The following is an 18,900-nucleotide window of genomic DNA, read 5'->3' as shown; positions in this document are numbered from 1 at the left end:
TTGCTGAGCTCAGCATTTCCCACGGGCCCAATTCCCCCCGGGCGGGTCACACCCGGACGCCTGGGTCCCTTCCCTCCCCGCTAAAGGACACGTCCTTGACCCCCCCATTCGGAATCCGGCGCGGGGCGGGGGGACACGCGTTATTAACAGCGACTCGTGTGCCCCCCCCCGGGAGGTCCCAGCGCAGTTTTGAGGACAAACCGGGAGGAATTGGGCCAAGGGAAGGAACTGGGGACACCCCCCCCCAAGCCCCCCCCACCCCGAAGGGACCCAGGCGTCCGGCGCCCTGCCCATCCCCCTGGGGGGGGATCTGGTTTCGCCCCCCCCAGCAGCTGCTGCCCCCCCCGGCTTTACACGTTGCTTTTTTGGGAGGACACGCAGCGCCCGGGACAGGTGGGGGGGCCCCGCACCCCCCCCCCCGGCCGTCCCAGTCCCTCCCGGTTCTCCCCAGTTCAGGCTGGTTTCCCCCAAACAGCTTCTCCCAGTTCACCCTGAACCCCCTCCCAGTCCCCACCGGCTCTGGCCCCCAGTACCCCCAGTGTCCCCCAGTACCCCCAGTGTCCCCCCCGTCCCCAGTATCCCCAGTACCCCAGTGTCCCCAGCTCCCCCTGTGCTTGTTCTCCAGTTTCCCAGACCTGAGCCCCCCCAGTGTCCCCAGTCCCCCCAGTATCTCCCAGTTACCCCCGTTCCAGCTCCCCAGTGTCTCCCAGTTCCCTGAGCCCAGTCCCCCCAGTATCTCCAGTTACCCGGTTCCCAGCTCCCCAGTAGCTGCCAGTTCCCTGAGCCCAGTCCCCCCCAGTATTCGAATCCCAGTCCCTCCCAGTTACCCCACTCCCAGCTCCCCAGTCCCCCCAGTATCCCCAGTCCAGTCCCCCCAGTACCTCCCAGTTACCCCACTCCCAGCTCCCCAGTCCCCCCCAGTATCCCCAGTCCAGTCCCCCCCAGTACCTCCCAGTTACCCCACTCCCAGTTCCCTGAGCTCTTTCCCCCAGTATCTCCTCCCAGTCCCCCCAGTATCCCCTCCCAGTATCCCCACTCACCGTCCGCAGGAACTGCACATCGTCCTCACCGTCGGCCTCGGCCATGGCGGGGACTCGTCACCAGTGGGTGCCGGGCACTGGGGGCTACTGGTCACCAGTGGGTGCTGGTCCTGGGTTGGGGTTCGAGTCCCCGGCGCTGCCGATCTCGGGGCGTCGGTCCCCGGGGTCCCGCGGTTTGTCGGTGTCAGCTTGGGGTTCGAGTCCCCGGTGCTGCCGATCCCAGGGGTCCCGGGGGTGTCGGTCCCAGGTGCGGGTTCGAGTCCCCGGTGCGGGTTCGAGTCCCCGGTGCTGCCGATCCCGGAGTGTCGGTCCCGGGGGGTGTCGGTCCCGGGTCGGGGTTCGAGTCCCGGGGGGGGTGTCGTTCCCGGGTGGGGGTCCCGGGGGTGTCGGTCCCGGGTCGGGGTTCGAGTCCCCGGGGGGGGTGTCGTTCCCGGGTGGGGGTCCCGGGGGTGTCGGTCCCGGTGGTGCCGCCGCCCGTGTCCCTGTGCAGCGGGGGCTCCGGGGGTGTCGGTACCGCTGGCCCGGCCCCCGGTGACACGTAACGGGAGGAGGGACCCGGGGGAGGGAAACTGAGGCACGAACACCCCCCCCCCCCACATACACACACAGCCCGGACGCCTGGGTTCCCCCGACGAAGTGGGGAGCACTGGGAGGGACTGGGGAGCACTAGGGGTAATTGGGGGGTCCTTGGGGAGCACGGGGGGATCCCTGGGCTGCACTGGGGGCCGGTCGTTGTGACCCCATTAGCACGTAAAGGAGACGCTCGTTAAAACGCCCCTTTAATTACCGCGGGGCTTAATTAACGGAGTGCTGGCCGGGTCCACGGGAAATCAATTAACATTTATTAGCAATGTAAGAAATTAACGGGGTGGGGGGATCTGTCCTTGTGCTGGTGCCACCAGTGGCACCAGTGTCACCAGTACTCGCACCGTGATGTCCCGTGCGGGTGACACCGGCCCATGTCCCCATTAACACCCCAAACTGGGACCCCAAACCACCAGCACCCCTAAACTGGGGCCCCAACTGGGAGCTCAAAACGGGACCCCCCAACTGGGACCCCAACTGGCACCCCAAACTGGGAGCCCAACTGGGACCCCAACTGGGAGCTCAAAGCAGCACCTGAACTGGGATGCCCCAAATTGGGACTGTGAACCACCAGCACCCCTAAACTGGGATCCCAAACTGAGACCCAAACCACCAGCACCCCTAAACTGGGGCCCCAAACTGGGAGCTCAACTGGTACCCTAAACTGGGAGCTCAAAACGGGACCCCGCAACTGGGACTCCCCAACTGGAACCCCAAACTGGGAGCTCAAAGCAGGACCCCCCAACTGGGACCCCCAACCACCAACGCCCCAAACTGGGACCCCAACTGGGAGCCCAAAGCAGCACCTGAACTGGGACCCCCCCAAATTGGGACTGTGAACCACCAGCACCCCTAAACTGGGATCCCAAACTGGGACCTTCCAACCACCAGTACCCCAAACTGGGGTCCGTGTCGCCTCGTTTCCCCCCGTGTCCCCATGTCCCCCCCCCGGCCCCATTGACCGACACGGAGCCGCAGCCGCGCTGCCGCCGGTCCCAGCGCCCGCCGGTCCGGACGCCTGGTCCCCCCCCCAGCCCGTGCCGTGCCGTGCCGTGCCGTTCCGTTCCGTTCCGTTTCGTTCCGTTCCCCCCCCCGCGGCCGTTGCGGCCGTTGGCGGCGGAAGAGCCGGGGGTGAGTGGGGGCGCCGGGGGGGGCACAGGGTGGTTGGGGGGGAGGGGGTGAGGGGGGGGGCAGCACCCCCTGCCTCAGTTTCCCCGTGCGAGCCCCCCCCCCCCCCCCCATTTCTCCCCCCAGGAGCCGCCGAAATGGGGAACGTCCACTCGGCACCGCGCACGGCCCCCCCCCGGGCCCCCCCGGAGCCCCCCCCGCCACGCCCGGGGGGCAGCCCGCCCCCGTGGCCACCAACCAGAGCCACGGGGCCACCAAACAGGACCCTGTGGCCACCAATCAGAACCCCGTGGCCACCAACGAGCACCCAGTGGCCACCAGCCAGAAGCCCGTGGCCACCAAGGAGAGCCCTGTGGCCACCAGCCAGAGTCCCGTGGCCACCAAGGAGCGCCCTGTGGCCACCAGCCAGAGCCCTGCAGCCAGTGGCCAGTGGCCTATGGCCACCAAACAGGACCCTGTGGCCACCAACGAGTGCCATATGGCCACCAATCAGCACTCCACCGTCACCAGCCAGAGCCCTGTGGTCACCACCAAGAGCCTGTGGCCCACCACCAAGAGCCCCATGGCCACCAACCAGCACCCCACGGTCACCAGCCAGAGCCCTGTGGCCACCACCAAGAACCCTGTGGCCACCACCAAGCAGCACTCCATGGACGACCTCCAGCACCCCAAAGCCGGTGGCCAGCACCCCACAGGCACCATCCGTCACCCCATGGCCACCGTCCAGCGCTTTGTGGCCACCACCCAGCGCCCCGTGGCCACCAAACCCCCCCGCACGGCCACTAGCTCTCCCGCCAAGGCTGATGGCCAGAGCCTCAAGGATGCCACCCAGCTCTCACTAGCCACCCTCCCACCCTCAGTAGCCACCAAACTCTCAGTGGCCAACCCCTCACCCTCAGTAGCCACCAAGCTCTCAGTAGCCACCCCCTCACCCTCAGTAGCCACCAAGCTCTCAGTAGCCACCCCCTCACCCTCAGTAGCCACCAAGCTCTCAGTGGCCACCCCCTCACCCTCAGTAGCCACCAAGCTCTCAGTGGCCACCCCCTCACCCTCAGTAGCCACCAAGCTCTCAGTGGCCATCCCCCCACCCTCAGTAGCCACCAAGCTCTCAGTGGCCATCCCCTCACCCTCAGTAGCCACCCAGCTCTCAGTAGCCACCCCCCCGCTGTCCGTAGCCCCCCCCACTCCAGTAGCCACATCCCCCCTCTCAGTAGCCACATCCCCACTCCCAGTAGCCACATCCCCACTCCCAGTGGCTCCCCGCTCCTCAGTAGCCACCCCCCCATTTTCAGTAGCCACCCCCCGGCTCTGCCGGCCCCCTCACTCTCAGTAGCCACCCCCCGCTCGGTAGCCACCCCTCCGCTTCGGTAGCCACCCCCTCAGAGATGGCGCGTGTCCTGCAGACCCTGCGCTCCGTCCACCTGCAGCCGCCCCCCCCGTGGCCCCCGGTCACCTTCCCGTTGACGGGGGGGGGGACGGTGCCCCCCGGGATCTTCTGTCCTCCCCCCACGCCCCCCCCAACCCCCGAGGGATCCCCCCGCCCCCGCTGCCCCCCCCGCAAGAAAACAAATGGGTGGGAAGGGGAGGGGGGGGGGAGCCGGGGAGGGAGCCGGGCAGAGACCCCCCCGTGGGTCCCTAAGCCCCCCCAAGTGGAGCCCCCACAAGTGGAGCCCCCGCGGGGGGGGGTCGCGGAGCCCCCCCAAGTGGAGCCCCCCCGGGCCCCATCGCCGCCCCCCCCTCGGCGCTGGCCCCCGTTCCAAGTGGGGGGGTCATGTCCCCATCGCTGCCGCTGCCCCCACCGGGACCCCCCCCGGCTGCCCCCGAACGTCGCTGCCTGGTGAGGGGGGGGGGGGGCACCCAAAAATGGGGAGGGGGGGACCCAAAAAATAGGGGGGGACACCCAAAAAAGGGCAGGGGGGCCCAAATAATGGGGGGCGGGGGCAAAAAATGGGTGGGGGCAGAAAATGGGGAGGGGGGCCCAAAAAATATGGGGGGGACCCAAAAGTGGGGCGGGGCGCCAGAAAATTGGGAGGGGGGACCCTAGAAATGAGGAGGGGGGGACCCTAAAAATGGGGGGGTGGGGAGCCCAGGGGAGGGTTTGAGGGAACTGGGAGGGACTGGGAAGGAACTGCGGGGGTTTGGGGGGGTCAGGGTTTTGGGGACCCCCCCCCAATTTTATGCCCCCCCCCCCTCCAGGTTCTCCCCATCCGCCAACCACCTGGCAGAGCCCCCCTGGGTGGCCACATTGATCCTGGTTGCCACCTTGGTGGCCGCAAGTGAAGCCCTGTTGGGCCCCCCCACGAGGAAGAGGAGGAAGAGGACGGGGGGGGGAGACGCCTGAGACCCCCAACACCCCAAAAAACCCCCCAACACCCCAAAAAATCCCCCCCCCCCCAGTGCAAAAACCCCATTGCGACGCAGGCAGCCGAAGAGCAACCGGCGCTTTATTGAAGCCGCAGGGGGGCAAAAAGCCGCCCCCCCCCACCCCAAATTCCACCCAAATTGGGGGTGTGGGGCGGGGGGCACAAACCCCCCCTTCCCACCCCCACCCCCACAATCCTTTAAATAATTAAAAGCCAGCCCCAAAACCGTGTGGGAACGGGGGGTAACGGGGCGGGGAACCCAAAGTGGATGGGGGGGGACGCACACACATATGGGGGGGGATTTTTGGGGGGTGGGGGGGGGGTTTTGGGGCCCCCCGCCCCCTAAACGATCATCTCGAGCTGCCGCGCGTACTCGATGACCTGCTTGGCCAGTTCGGTGGACGGGATGGTGGCGTCTTCGGGTTTGGGTTGGCGGGTGCCGAACGTGTATGAGTTGTTGGGTCCCAGCACCCACCCCCTCTGAAAAACACCCCAAAACACCCCAAAATGAGCTTTATTGGGGTGTCCCGGGGGGGGGGACACACACCAGGGGGCCCCCCCATGTACCTTTTTGGCGTAATCGGTCATTTTCTTGGCGCTGGTGAAGAAGAGGATGCGCGTGGCCTCGGGGAAGAGGATTTTCTCATAGGCTTTCTCGATGCAGCCGGCAATCTCATCCCTATTTTTGGGGGTATTTTTAATTTGGGGGGGTTTTGTGACTAAAGGGGGTTCTGGGGGGGCTGTGGGGTTGGGGGGGGGTCTCACCGGATGGTGTCCAGCAGGATATCGATGAAAAAGGTGTAGCTTTCCGCCGGGATGTTGCCCTTGGCCAGGAAGACTTTGTTGTAGCTGCCTTCCATTAGGTACTGAGAGAAAAAGGGGGGGGGCGGCTGCAGGTGGGCGGAGCGCCATCTCCGAGGGGGTGGCTACCGAAGGGGGGGCGTGGCTACTGAGAGCGGGGGGGGGCCGGTGGGAGCGGGGGGGGTGGCTACTGAAAATGGGGGGGTGGCTACTGAGGGGCAGGGAGCCACTGAGAGTGGGGATGTGGCTACTGGGGGGGGTGGCTACTGAGGGGGGGTAGCTACTGAGGAGGGGGTGGCTACTGAGGGGGGGGATGTGGCTACTGGGAGTGGGGGGGTGGCTACTGGGAGTGGGGGGCTATGGACACCGGGGCAGTAGCTACTGAGAATGGGGGGGTGGCTACTGAGAGGGGGGATGTGGCTACTGAGAGTGGGGTGGCTACTGAGAGGGGAATGTGGCTACTGGGAGTGGGCTACGGACAGCGGGGGGTGGCTACTGAGAGCCTGTGTGGCTACTGAGGGGGTAGCCACTGTGAGAGCTTGGTGGCTACTGAGGGTGAGGGGGTGGCTACTGAGAGCTTGGTGGCTACTGAGGGTGAGGGGATGGCCACTGAGAACTCGGTGGCTACTGAGGGTGAGGGGGTGGCCACCCGAGAGCTTGGTGGCTACTGAGGGCCAGGGGGTGGCCACTGAGAGCTTGGTGGCTACTGAGGGTGGGGGGGTGGCCACTGAGAGCTGGTGGCTACTGAGGGTGAGGGGGTGGCTCCTGAGAGCTTGGTGGCTACTGAGGGTGAGGGGTGGCTCCTGAGAGCTTGGTGGCTACTGAGGGTGAGGGGGTGGCTCCTGAGAGCTTGGTGGCTACTGAGGTGAGGGGGTGGCTACTGAGGGTGGAGGGGTGGCCACTGAGAGCTTGGTGGCTACTGAGGGTGGGGGGTGGCTACTGAGAGCTGGGTGGCATGCTTGGGGCAAACGCCCCCAAAAGGCCCCAAAATGGCCCAAAAGTCCCGGAATGGAGCCCCAAAGGCACCTGCTCGAGGGACACGGGGTGCTTGATGTAGACGTTGCTCTGGATGTCCTTGCCGGCAGCCGCTCCAGCTCCGTGTGGAACTCGCCACGCGGTTTTGGGACAGCAGGAACAGCAGGTTCAGCCCCAAAGCTGGTGCTTGTAGGCGGATTCGGGGAGTTCGTCCCTGGGGGGACACGGGGGGACGTGTGGGGGACACGGGGACTTGTGGGGGACAGGGGGACATGGGGGGACACGGGGGACGTGTGGGGGGACAGGGGAACATGGGGGACAGGGGAACATGGGGACATGTGGGGGACAGGGGGACATGATGTGATGTGGGGACATGGGGGGACAGGGGGACATGTGGGGGACAGGGGAACATGGGGGGACAGGGGGACATGGGGACATGTGGGGGACAGGGGGACATGATGTGATGTGGGGACATGGGGACATGTGGGGGACAGGGGGACATGATGTGATGTGGGGACATGGGGGGACACGGGACGTGGGGGGACAGGGGGACATGGTGTGATGTGGGGACGTGTGGGGACACAGGACATGGTGGGGGACAGGGGACATGATGTGATGTGGGGACATGGGGGGGACACGGGGACGTGGGGGACACGGGGACATGATGTGATGTGGGGACGTGGGGGGACAGGGGGACATGATGTGATGTGGGGACATGGGGGACAGGGGGACATGATGTGATGTGGGGACATGGGGGGACAGGGGGACATGATGTGATGTGGGGACATGTGGGGACACGGGGACGTGGGGGGACAGGGGACATGATGTGATGTGGGGACATGGGGGGGACACGGGGACGTGGGGGACACGGGGACATGATGTGATGTGGGGACATGGGGGGACAGGGGGACATGATGTGATGTGGGGACATGGGGGGACATGGGGACATGTGGGGGACAGGGGGACATGATGTGATGTGGGGACATGATGTGATGTGGGGACATGGGGGGACATGGGGACATGGGGGGACAGGGGGACATGATGTGATGTGGGGACATGGGGGGACACGGGGACGTGGGGGACACGGGGACATGATGTGATGTGGGGACATGGGGGGACACGGGGACATGTGGGGGACACAGGGACATGATGTGATGTGGGGACATGGGGGGACACGGGGACGTGAGGGGACAGGGGGACATGATGTGATGTGGGGACATGGGGGGACATGGGGACATATGGGGTGACGGGGGGCAAATGGGGACATGGAGGGGACACGGAGGGTGATATGGGGACGTGGTGGGGCACAGGGACACATGATGTGACATGGGGACATGGAGGGGACGAGGGGACATGGGGGGGCACATGGGGACATGTGGGGGACATGGGGGAGATGATGATATGGGGGAGATATGGGGACGTGGGGGGCATAGGGACACATGATATGATGTGGTGACATGGGGACATATGGGGTGACATGGGGACATATGAAGGGACATGAGGACATGTGGGGGCCATGGGAACATCTAAGGGGACATGGGGACCCTATATATGGGTATATGGGGGGGGCATAGGGACACATGATGTGACGTGGGGACATGGGGGGGCCACAGGGACATCTGGGGTGACATGGGGACGTGGAGGGGCATAGGGACACATGATGTGACGTGGTGACATGGGGGGGCCACAGGGACATCTGGGGTGACATGGGGACGTGGAGGGGCATAGGGACACATGATGTGACGTGGTGACATGGGGGGGCCACAGGGACATCTGGGGTGACATGGGGACGTGGAGGGGCATAGGGACACATGATGTGACGTGGGGACACGTGGGTGGCATCTGGGGAACATGGGGACATGTGGGTGGCATGGGGGGAACATGGGGTGACATGGGGGGACATGGGGTGACATGGGGACACTGGGGGGACATGGGGTGACACGGGGCCCCCCCGGCTCACTTGTAATCGAATAGTAGCACTTGAGCTGGGCCATGTAGCGCTCGAAGGACGGGATGTCCTTCTTCAGATGCTCCACTGCGCCCGATCTCCAGGATGTCCCTAAAAGGGACAAACCGTTTCAAGGGGGGGGGTCCCCGACACCGCGGGGGGGTCGCCAAGGTCCCCGGGGGGGGGTCATGGCCGTTTTGTCCCCCCCAAAGTGACACTCACGGGCCAGGATGAGCTGCTGCTTGGTCAGTTTGGTGCCCGAGGTGGGGAGGAAGTTGAGGTCCAGGAGCGCCAGCTGGGGGGGGGACAGTTGGGGACACACACAATGGGGGGGGGGACAGTTGGGGACACACACAATGGGGGGTGGGACAGTTGGGGACACACACAATGGGGGGGGACACACACGTCAGACCGTCCCCGCGCTCGCTAATGAGCTTTAATTAATGTTTACAGGCGGCGGGAAGTCTGATTCACACCCCCCCGCCGTGTTAATTAAAGGTTTGGGGTAATGAGGTTCTGGCGCTGCCCCCCCAAACCAAGCACTGGGACCCCCCCGATCCACAGGGCCCCCCCTCATTCCCAGGGACCCCCCCCAATTCCCAGATACCCCCTCAATCCTCAGGGTCCCCCCCAATCCTCAGAGACCCCCCCACAATCCCCAGCCCCCCCATGATTTTCAGGGACCCCCCCCCCCCCAAATCCACAGCCCTCCACTCATTCCAGCCCCCTCCCAATTCCCAGAGACCACCCCCCAACCCCAGCTCCCCCCACAATCCCAGGGTCCCCCCCAATTCCCACAGACCCCCTCCCCGATTCCCATGGAACCCCCTAATTCCCAGACCCCCCCACAATTCCCAGACCCCCCCCAATTCCCACAGACCCCCTCCCCGATTCCCATGGAACCCCCTAATTCCAGACCCCCCCCACAATTCCAGACCTCCCCAATCCCCACAGACCCCCCTTAATCCCCACAGACCCCCCAATCCCACAGCCCCCCCCAATCCCCACAGCCCCCCCCTTAATCCCCACAGACCCCCCCAACTCCCAGACCCCCCCAATCCCCACAGACCCCTCTTAATCCCCACAGACCCCCCAATCCCCACAGACCCCCCCAATCCCCACAGACACCCCCTTAATCCCCACAGCCCCCCCTTAATCCCCACAGACCCCCCCACAACTCCCAGAACCCCCAATCCCCACAGACCCCCCCAATCCCCACAGACACCCCCTTAATCCCCACAGACCCCCCCAATCCCCACAGACCCCCCCTTAATCCCCACAGACCCCCCCAACTCCCAGACCCCCCCAACCCCCACAGACCCCCCCCAATCCCCACAGACCCCCCCCACTCCCCACAGACACCCCTTAATCCCCACAGACCCCCCCAATTCCCACAGACCCCCCCAATTCCCACAGACCCCCCCAATCCCCACAGGACCCCCCCAATCCCCACATGATCCCCTAATCCCCCGACCCCCCAATTCCAGAGCCCCCCCACCCCCATATTCCCCAGACCCCCCCCCCCCCCCCAGGCCCCACTTCCGGCCCGCCAGCGCCGCCGCTCCCCCCGCTCCCCCCGCACCTTGAGCCGCAAGAGCCCCAACCTACCCCCATATTCCCCAGACCCCCCCCCCCCCCCCCCAGGCCCCACTTCCGGCCCGCAGCGCCGCCGCTCCCCCCGCTCCCCCCGCACCTTGAGCCGCCCCAGCGCCTCCCCGCACTTGCTGAGGTTGGGGCTCTTGCGGCTCCACTCGCCCTTGAGCTGCTCGTACATCCCGGCGGGCCGCTCGGAGCCCCCCGGGCCCCCCCGGGGCCCCCCGCTCCGCCCGGGCCCCTCGGCCCCCGTTCACCACCGGCCCGCCCGCCGCCATGGCCGTGACTGCGCGCACAGCGCGACGCCGCCCCGCCGCGCTTGATCGGCCGCCCCGCCCGCCGCGCTTGACGGCCCCGCGCCGCGTCGCCGCGGCAACGGAGGGCGGCCAATCGCGGGCGCGGCGGGCACGGGGAGGGGGGGGGGCGGAGCGGAGAGGTGGGGAGTGATGTCAGCGTCGATGTGACGTCACGGGGGAATGAGTGACGTCAGGAGGGAGCGGGAGAGATGGCGTGTGTCACGTGTCACCTCATGTCTCCATGTCCCCTCCACATGTCCCCATTTCCCCCCCATGTCACCCCACATGTCCCCATGTCCCCCCCATGTCACCCCACGTGTCCCCATGACACCCCCATGTCACCCCACCATGTCCCCATGACACCCCCATGTCACCCCACATGTCCCCATGTCCCCCCATGTCACCCCATATGTCCCATGTCCCCCCCATGTCACCCCACGTGTCCCCATGTCCCCCCACATGTCCCCATGTCCCCCCATGTCACCCCATATGTCCCCATGTCCCCCCCCTCTGTCACATCCATGTCCCCATGTCCCCCATCCCCCATGTCCCCCACATGTCCCCCCATCCCCAGATGTCCCCATGTCACCCCCACTGTCCCCAATGTCCCCCCCCCATGTCACCCCACATGTCCCCATGTCCCCCCTATGTCACCCCACATGTCCCTGTCCCCCATGTCCCCCCACATGTCCCAGTCCCCCCCATATGTCCCCCCAATGTCCCCAGCCCCCATGTCACCCCACATGTCCCCAAGTCCCCCCATGTCACCCCACATGTCCCCATGTCCCCCCCCATGTCACCCCACATGTCCCCATGTCCCCCTATGTCCTCATTGCCCCCCGTATGTCCCCATGTCGCCCCCATGTCACTCCATATGTCCCCATGACACCCCCATGTCCCCATGCCCCCCCGTCCCCCATGTCCCCCCATATCCCCCCACATGTCACCATGTCCCCCCCCATGTCTCCATGTCCCCCACATGCCCTATGTCCCCCCATGTCACCCACATGTCCCCATGTCACCACCATATGTCCCCATGTCCCCCCCCATGTACTCCATGTCCCCCACATGTCCCTATGTCACCCCATGTCACCCCTCATATGTCCCCATGGCCCCCCATACATCCCCCATGTCCCCCACATGTCACTATGTCACCCCAATGTCACCCCCATATGTCCCCATTGGCCCCCCATACATCCCCATGTCCCCCACATGTCACTATGTCCCCCCACGTCACCCCCTATGTCCCCATGTCACCCCGTGTGCCCCCACATCACCCCCCGTGTCTCCATGTCCCCCCATGTCCCCCCCTCATGTTCCCATGTCCCCCCCACATGTCCCATGTCACCCCCCCACGTCCCCCCACGTGTCCCATGTCCCCAAACGTCACCCGCCGCACGTTGGGGACAAAGACACTCGGAGCCGTCACCGTTTCAGGGGTTTCATTGTGCCCGGGGGGGCTGGTGACAGCGCCCACAGTGACACTCCCCATGCGTGACCCCCACTCGTGCCGCCCCCCCCCCCCCCAATGTCACCACCCCCCCCCCATGTCCCACCCCCGTCCCCGTGTCCCCAAACGGGGGTTCAAACCGGGACCCCCCCCGAGTGACGTTAAAAAACATTGGCGGTAACAAAAGGCCCCCCCGGGGCGGGGGGGTGGGGGGGGGTGACACGGGGGTCCCTGAGGTGGCCGTGGGTGACCACTGGGGTCCCCCGGGCGGGGGGGGGCGCGGCCCTGGCTTGTGACCCCCCGATGTGGGGTGGGGACGGGGACAGGGGACACGGGGGGGGCCGGGGGACATGGGGGTGACAGGGGGAGCCCAGGGGGACATGGGGACCCTGAGGGGACATGGGGGGTGACAGGGGGATCTCAGGGGGACATGGGGACCCCAAGGGGACATGGGGGTGACAGGGGGATCCCAGGGGGACATGGGGACCCCAAGGGGACATGGGGGTGACAAGGGGACCCCAAGGGCACGTTCTGGGGACATGGGGGGTGACAGAGGGACCCTCTGGGGACATGGGGACCCCCAAGGGGACATGGGGGGTGACAGGGGGACATGGGGACCCCAAGGGGACATGGGGGGGTGACAGGGGGATCCCAGGGGGGCATGGGGACCCCAAGGGGACATGGGGGGTGACAGGGGGACATGGGGACCCCAAGGGGACATGGGGGTGACAGGGGGATCCCAGGGGAACATGGGGACCCTGAGGGGGACATGGGGGTGACAGGGGGACATGGGGACCCCAAGGGGACATGGGGGTGACAGGGGGATCCCAGGGGGACATGGGGACCCTGAGGGGATATTGGGGTGACATGGGAACCCCAGAGGGACAGGGGGTGACATGGGGAACCCGGGGGGACATGGGGGTGACAGGGGACCCTGGGGGGGGTTCAGGGTGGGTGACATGGGAACATGGGGGTGACAGGGGGGACCCCAAGGGGACATGAGGGTGACATGGGGATCCCAAGGGGACATGGGAGTGACAGGGGGACCCCAGGGGCTCAGGGGGTGTCAGGAGCCCCCCAGGGGAACATGGGGGTGACAGGAGGAACCCAGGGGGGACACGGGGGTGACAGGGGACCCCGGGGGTTCAGGGGGGTGACATGGGAACCCCCAGGGGAACATGGGGGGTGACATGGGGATCCCAAGGGGACATGGGGGTGACATGGGAACCCCAGGGGGTCAGGGGGGTATCAGGAGCCCCCCAGGGGAACATGGGGGTGATGGGGGACCCCGGGGGTTCGGGGGGTGGACATGGAAACCCCAAGGGGACACGGGGGTGACAGGGGACCCCGGGGGTTCCGGGGGGGTGACAGGGGGAACCCCAAGGGGACATGGGGGGTGACAGGGGACCCCGGGGGTTTCCGGGGGTGTCAGGACCCCCCCTGAGGCGCCGCGGGCGGCCCCCCCCAAGCGCCGCCCCCCCCCCGCCGTGTCCCCTCAGAAGCCCCTGATGTGACAATAGGCCTCCAGGCTGGCGAACAGCACGTAGAGCAGCCAGAGCGCCAGGAACAGCCCGGCCGTCAGCAGTTTGGGGGTGCGCGGGCCCCCCCAGCTCGCCGCCGATGTGGGGCCGGGCGCCGGTACAGCAGCACGGTGACGCCCACGAAGGCGAAGGCGGGTGAAGAGGGTGACGGAGAAGGCCAGGGTCCCCGCGGGGACGCGGAACGCGCGGCCCCTGCGCCGCCCAGTAAATGGCGGGCCACCGACCAGGCCACCCCCAGGCCCAGGAACACGTTCACGGCGTTGGAGCCCGTCACGTTGCCGATGGACGCGTCGGCGCACGCGTCCTGCAGCGCCGCCACCTTGCTGGCGAACGTGTCTGAGGGACACGGGGACATCATGGGGGGACATGTGTGAGTGTGGGGGACATGGGGACATCATGGGGACATGTGTGAGTGTGGGACATGGGGACATCATGGGGACATGGGACATGGGGACATGGACGCGTCCTGCAGCGCCGCCACCTTGCTGTGCGAACGTGTCTGAGGGACACGGGGACATCAGGGAGTGTGGGGACATGGGGACATCATGGGGACATGGGGACATCATGGGGACATGGGACATGGAGACATCATGGGGACACGGGGACGTCATGGGGACATGGGACATGGGACATGGACATGGGACATGGGACATGGGGACATGGGGACATGGGGACATCATGGGGACATGGGGACATCGTGGGGACATGGGACATGGGGACATCATGGGGACATGTGTGAGTGTGGGGGACATGGGGACATCATGGGACATGGGTGAGTGTGGGGACATGGGACATGGAGACATCATGGGGACATGGGACATGGGGACATGGACATGGGGACATGGGGACATGGGGACATGGACGCGTCCTGCAGCGCCGCCACCTTGCTGGCGAACGTGTCTGAGGGACACTGGGGACATCAGGGAGTGTGGGGGACATGGGGACATCGTGGGGACATGGGGACATCATGGGGACATGGACGCGTCCTGCAGCGCCGCCACCTTGCTGGCGAACGTGTCTGAGGGACACGGGGACATGGTGAGCGTGGGGACACCATGGGGGACACCATGGGGACATCACGGGGACATCATGGGGACATGGGACATGGGGACAACCCCCCCATCGCCATCATTCTATCTCAATGTCCCCATGTCCCTCCCAACGTCCCCTGTCCCCATGTCCCCTTCTCAGTGTCCCCCCTGTCCCTCACCAGGAATGGATGTCCCCAGTGCCACGAAGACCACGGCGTTGGACCGAGTCCTTGAGCCCCACGGTGCAGCCCAAGTGTCACCTTGTCCCCATCGCCCCATCCCCATCATTCTATCTCAATGTCCCCATGTCCCTCCCAACGTCCACAGTCCCCATGTCCCTCTCAATGTTCTGTCCCTCACCAGGAATGGATGTCCCCAGTGCCACGAAGACCACGGCGTTGACCGAGTCCTTGAGCCCCACGGTGCAGCCGAAGTGCGCGGCCAGGTCCCCGATGAGCGCGGTGAGCAGCGCGAGGAGGAGGATGGAGACGCCGAAGCAGGCCCAGCCGCTGCAGTAGGCGGTGGGCGGCACGCAGGCGAACAGAACCCTTCCAGAACACCGTCAGGAAGTGCATCACGTAGTCGAAGCACGACGGCAACCGCTCCTCGCGCCCTTCCTCCTCCCTCCTCCTCCTCGCCTGCGGGGACACGGCGTCAGCCGCCGGGGGACACGGCCATGGGGACGGGTAGGGGGGACGGGGGTGGCCCCCAGCGTGCACAATGCAAGGGTGATGTCCCCAGGGTGGTGGCCCCATGGTGATGGCACCAGGGTGGTGGCACCAGGGTGGTGGCACCAGGGTGGTGGCATCGTGATACATGGGACTGGGATGGTGGCCCCAGGCTGGTGGCCCCATGGTGATGTCCCCAGGGTGGTGGCACCAGGATGATGTCCCCAGGGGTGATGTCCCCAGGGTGGTGGCCCCATGGTGATGGCACCAGGGTGGTGGCACCAGGGTGATGTCCCCAGGGTGGTGGCATCGTGGTACATGGGACTGGGATGGTGGCCCCCATGGTGGTGGCACCAGGGTGGTGGCCTCATGGTGATGTCCCCAGAGTGGTGGGCAGCAGGGTGATGTCCCCAGGGTGATGTCCCCAGGGTGGTGGCCCCATGGTGATGGCACCAGGGTGGTGGCACCAGGGTGATGTCCCCAGGGTGGTGGCACCAAGGTGATGTCCCCCAGGATGGTAGCATGGTGGTAAATGGGATTGGGATGGTGGCACCAGGGTGGTGGCACCACAGTGGTGGCATCGTGGTACATGGGACTGGGATGATGGCACCAGGGTGGTGGCCTCAGTGTGATGTCCCCAGGGTGATGTCCCTAGGGTGGTGGCACCAGGGTGATGTCCCCAGGGTGGTGGCCCCACAGTGACATCCAGAGGGTGGTGGCCCCAGGGTGATGTCCCCAGGGTGATGTCCCCAGGGTGGTGGCCCCAGGGTGGTGTCCCCAGGGTGATGTCCCCAGGGTGGTGGCCCCAGGACCCCCGGCCACAAGGTTCCCTGTCCCCAGAGCCACCTCCCCATGGCCGAGCAGCCCCATAACCCCCGTGTCCCCAGGGCTGGGTGTCCCCAAGCCGGCGAGGGGACGCAGGGGACAAGGTCCCACCTGCGCTGACCGTGATGGCCTCCAGGAACTGCTCGCGCCACGAGTGGGGTCCCGATCACCGTGGCCAGGTTGGTTTTCTTGATCAGCTTGTCCACCGTGTTCTGCGGGGACACGGGGGGTGAGGCCGTGTCCCCCGCGTCCCCCGTGTCCCCCGTGTCCCCGTGTCACCTTGAAGTCGTAGGACTCCTCGATGATGACCTCCAGCTTGCAGTTCTCGCCCAGCACGGGTTATGCCCATCTCGGCGATGCGGCGCGCCTCCTCCTCCTCGGCCGACAGCGCGCGGTCCCCGTCCCCTGGGGGACATGGGGACATGGGGACACATGGGGACATGGGGACATGGGGACACGGGATGAGGACACATGGGGACATGGGATGGGGACACGCCTCCTCCTCCTCGGCCAACAGCGCACGGTCCCCGTCCCCTGGGGGACACGGGGACATGGGGACACATGGGGACACATGGGGGGCATGGGGACACATGGGGACACGGGATGGGGACACGGATGGGGATGCGCCTCCTCCTCCTCGGCCGACAGCGCGCGGTCCCCGTCCCCTGGGGGACACGGGGACATGGGGACACATGGGGACATGGGGACACATGGGGACACGGGATGGGGACATGGGATGGGGATGAGCCTCCTCCTCCTCGGCCCGACAGCACGCGGTCCCCGTCCCCTGGGGGGACATGGGGACATGGGGACACATGGGGACACGGGGACACATGGGGGCATGGGGACACATGGGGGCATGGGGACACATGGGGACACGGGATGGGGACACGGGATGGGGGACGCGCCTCCTCCTCCTCGGCCGACAGCGCGCGGTCCCCGTCCCCTGGGGGACACGGGGACATGGGGACACATGGGGACACGGGATGGGGACATGGGATGGGGACACGCCCTCCTCCTCCTCGGCCGACAGCACGCGGTCCCCGTCCCCTGGGGGACATGGGGACACATGGGGACATGGGGACATGGGGACATGGGGACACGGGATGAGGACACATGGGGACATGGGATGGGGACACGCCTCCTCCTCCTCGGCCAACAGCGCACGGTCCCCGTCCCCTGGGGGACACGGGGACATGGGGACACATGGGGACACATGGGGACATGGGGACACGGATGGGGACACGGGATGGGAACACCTGGGGACATGGGATGGGGACGCATCTCCTGCTCCTCGGCCAACAGCGCGTGGTCCCCATCCCCTGGGGGACACGGGGACATGGGGACACATGGGGACACATGGGGACACATGGGACACATGGGGACACATGGGGACATTGGGGACACATGGGGACATGGGGACACAGGATGGGGACACATGGGGACATGGGATGGGGACACATGGGGACATGGGATGGGGACGCACCTCCTCCTCCTTGGTGGACAGTGCGCGGTCCCCGTCCCCTGGGGGACACGGTGGGGACACGGGGTGGGGGACACGGGGTGGGGACACGGGGTGAAGTGTGACACAGGGACACGTTGTGGGGACACAGTCTGGGGACATGTGGGGACAGCATGGGTGACATGGGGGGTGTCCCGGGGGACAATGGGATGGGGGGGGGAGCTTCCTACCTTGGTTGAGCAGCAGAGCTGTGGGGAGAGGGGGGGTCAGAGGATGTGGGGTCCCACCCAGCCCTGCCCCGCCCACCCGGCCCCGCCCACCGGCCCCCGCCCACCCGAGATGCCCCGCTTGAGCCAGCGGGGGGGGCCCAGCTCGATGAAGAAATTGTTCCCGTTTCTCGTACTCCTCGTCGTCCACGATGCGAACCTGGAGGGTCTTCCTGGGGACACGGGGACACGTGGGGACCCCCGCGTTAGGGACGGGGCAGCGCGGGCTCCCCCAGAGCCCCCCATGTCCCAACATCCCCCCATGTCCCCCCATGTCCCCCAACATCCCCCCGCCTCACGCCGACTCGTCGTTGTGGAACTCCAGCTCCCCATATCCCCCATGTCCCCCCACATCCCCAAATGTCCCTATGTCCCCACATCTCCCCCATGTCCCCACATCCCCCCATGTCCACCCATATCCCCCCAAGTCCCCATGTCCCCACGTCTCCCCCATGTCCCCATGCCCCCCTGTCCCCATGTCCACACATCCCCCCCCACGTCCCCCCCATGTCCCCCCACACCCCATCTCACGCCGTCTCGTTGCAGAACTCCAGCTCCCCATATCCCCCATATCCCCCCAAGTCCCCAAGTCCCCATGTCCCCATGTCCCCCCATGTCCCCATGTCCCCCCATATATCCCCAAGTCCCCATGTCCCCCCCTGTTCCCCATATCCCCCCCATGTCCCTATATCCCCATGTCCCCCCATCCCCCCATATATCCCCAAGTCCCCATGTCCCCATGTCCCCCCATATCCCCCCCCAAGTCCCCCATGTCCCCCCCATGTCCCCATGTCCCCTCATGTCCCCCCATATAATCCCCAAGTCCCCATGTCCCCATGTCCCCCCATGTCCCCCCCATATCCCCCCAAGTCCCCATGTCCCCATGTCCCCCCTATATCCCCCCAAGTCCCCATGTCCCCCCATGTCA

At 66.4% G+C, this 18,900-nt stretch overlaps 3 protein-coding genes across 3 annotated transcripts in view; all 3 read right to left on the bottom strand.

Annotated features, from left to right (window-relative positions):
• The window catches only part of RYR1 (ryanodine receptor 1), a 102,491-nt gene extending 100,968 nt beyond the window's left edge, over positions 1-1,523 (bottom strand). Inside the window, 1 exon segment of the mRNA XM_065044230.1 lies at positions 1,041-1,523. Within this exon segment, the coding sequence (XP_064900302.1) occupies positions 1,041-1,085 (45 nt within the window). The 5' untranslated portion in view covers positions 1,086-1,523.
• Positions 1,524-5,180: 3,657 nt separating this feature from the next.
• Positions 5,181-10,726, bottom strand: PSMD8 (proteasome 26S subunit, non-ATPase 8). Its single transcript, XM_065044242.1, is given in 12 exon segments — positions 5,181-5,596; positions 5,684-5,795; positions 5,882-5,982; positions 6,944-6,993; positions 6,996-7,028; positions 7,031-7,072; positions 7,075-7,106; positions 8,853-8,862; positions 8,865-8,951; positions 9,063-9,135; positions 10,534-10,620; positions 10,622-10,726. Coding segments are annotated over 12 exon segments (855 nt in total). The 5' UTR covers positions 10,712-10,726; the 3' UTR covers positions 5,181-5,458.
• Positions 10,727-13,124: 2,398 nt separating this feature from the next.
• Positions 13,125-18,577, bottom strand: LOC102089601 (sodium/calcium exchanger 2-like). Its single transcript, XM_065044229.1, is given in 15 exon segments — positions 13,125-13,800; positions 13,803-13,853; positions 13,855-13,911; positions 13,913-13,933; positions 13,935-14,056; positions 15,112-15,298; positions 15,300-15,378; positions 16,346-16,401; positions 16,403-16,456; positions 16,524-16,583; positions 16,585-16,649; positions 17,937-17,954; positions 18,041-18,092; positions 18,094-18,145; positions 18,504-18,577. Coding segments are annotated over 15 exon segments (1,074 nt in total). The 3' UTR covers positions 13,125-13,674.
• Between the last annotated feature and the right edge of the window lie 323 nt (positions 18,578-18,900).

The sequence above is a fragment of the Columba livia genome, chromosome 34, assembly GCF_036013475.1.
Source record: "Columba livia isolate bColLiv1 breed racing homer chromosome 34, bColLiv1.pat.W.v2, whole genome shotgun sequence".
NCBI lineage: Eukaryota > Metazoa > Chordata > Aves > Columbiformes > Columbidae > Columba > Columba livia.
This window is presented reverse-complemented; position numbering and strand designations above follow the sequence as displayed.